We start from the raw sequence: 974 nt of genomic DNA on the forward strand, positions 1-974 counted from the left end.
CACACACACACACACACACACACAGACACACACACACACACACACACACACAGACACACACACACACAGACACACACACACACACACACAGACAGTGGGGACTCCTAAACCTACCCCTAACAGAAAACTACAGCCATTTTTTAATTTTCAAAAAAACTCACTCTGTAAGTGTTTTGAAAAGTGTGCGCATGAGGTAACGTCCCCATAAGTCACCTTCTCCTTGTGCGTGCAGCGCGGCTAAAATGTTTTAATATTACACACATAATCTTCATATTTGGGTGCTGATCGTCTAGTCAGGGTTTATCTCCAGCGAGACTCGCATCAGATACGCGCTTTCTGAAAAAGATACCCAAGCTCCAGAGCGCCCGCTGAGATTCTTTCCAAGATCTGCGTCACGTTATCTCTGAAAATCCTCAAATCTCAATCAGTCTGGCTTCCTCCACAAACACAACAGACTGGAGCGAGGCACGCACCGCAACAGAGATCAGTGCAAGCAGGGAACGTGGACTAATACTCGGAGAATCTCACTTTTTGGTCTATTGTACCTTATCTTCCAGTCGGATGAGTCGGGCTCCCACTGTAAAATACTCCTTATCCACACCTTTCTCTGAAAACACAGGAAAGAGAAATAACAAGCCATTATTTTCTGCATGCATCAGCCAAAAGCTGATATTAGTAGTGTTTTAATATCAACATTATAAAGTGTTTTCCACTATGTTCATGTCAAATGTTTTTTTAGCTTTCTTCAAGTGTTTCACTACCAAGTGGCTGAAGACCAGAACAGCACACAGGCCAAAATCTCTATATATAACGTGTGTTGTTGTAGTTGTAGTTTGTCATTTTTGTTATTATTTATTTGGCTCACTCTTTTATATAATTTATATAAAACGGGAACATTTTACTGTATATTTTAAATTTAAGATCTGCATATGTGATCTAGTCTGGAGATTTTTGGAGTCTGGATACACTATATT

The 974-nt window shown here is 40.5% G+C and overlaps 1 protein-coding gene across 1 annotated transcript in view; it reads right to left on the reverse strand.

Moving 5' to 3' along the window:
- Nucleotides 1–276: 276 nt before the first annotated feature.
- Nucleotides 277–974, reverse strand: part of LOC122346569 (potassium voltage-gated channel subfamily KQT member 3-like) — a 26,065-nt gene continuing 25,367 nt past the window's right edge. Inside the window, exon 19 of the mRNA XM_043241289.1 lies at nucleotides 277–607. Within this exon, the coding sequence (XP_043097224.1) occupies nucleotides 537–607 (71 nt within the window). The 3' untranslated portion in view covers nucleotides 277–536. The remainder of the gene's footprint in view (nucleotides 608–974) is intronic.

The sequence above is a fragment of the Puntigrus tetrazona genome, chromosome 6 (assembly GCF_018831695.1).
Source record: "Puntigrus tetrazona isolate hp1 chromosome 6, ASM1883169v1, whole genome shotgun sequence".
Lineage (NCBI taxonomy): Eukaryota > Metazoa > Chordata > Actinopteri > Cypriniformes > Cyprinidae > Puntigrus > Puntigrus tetrazona.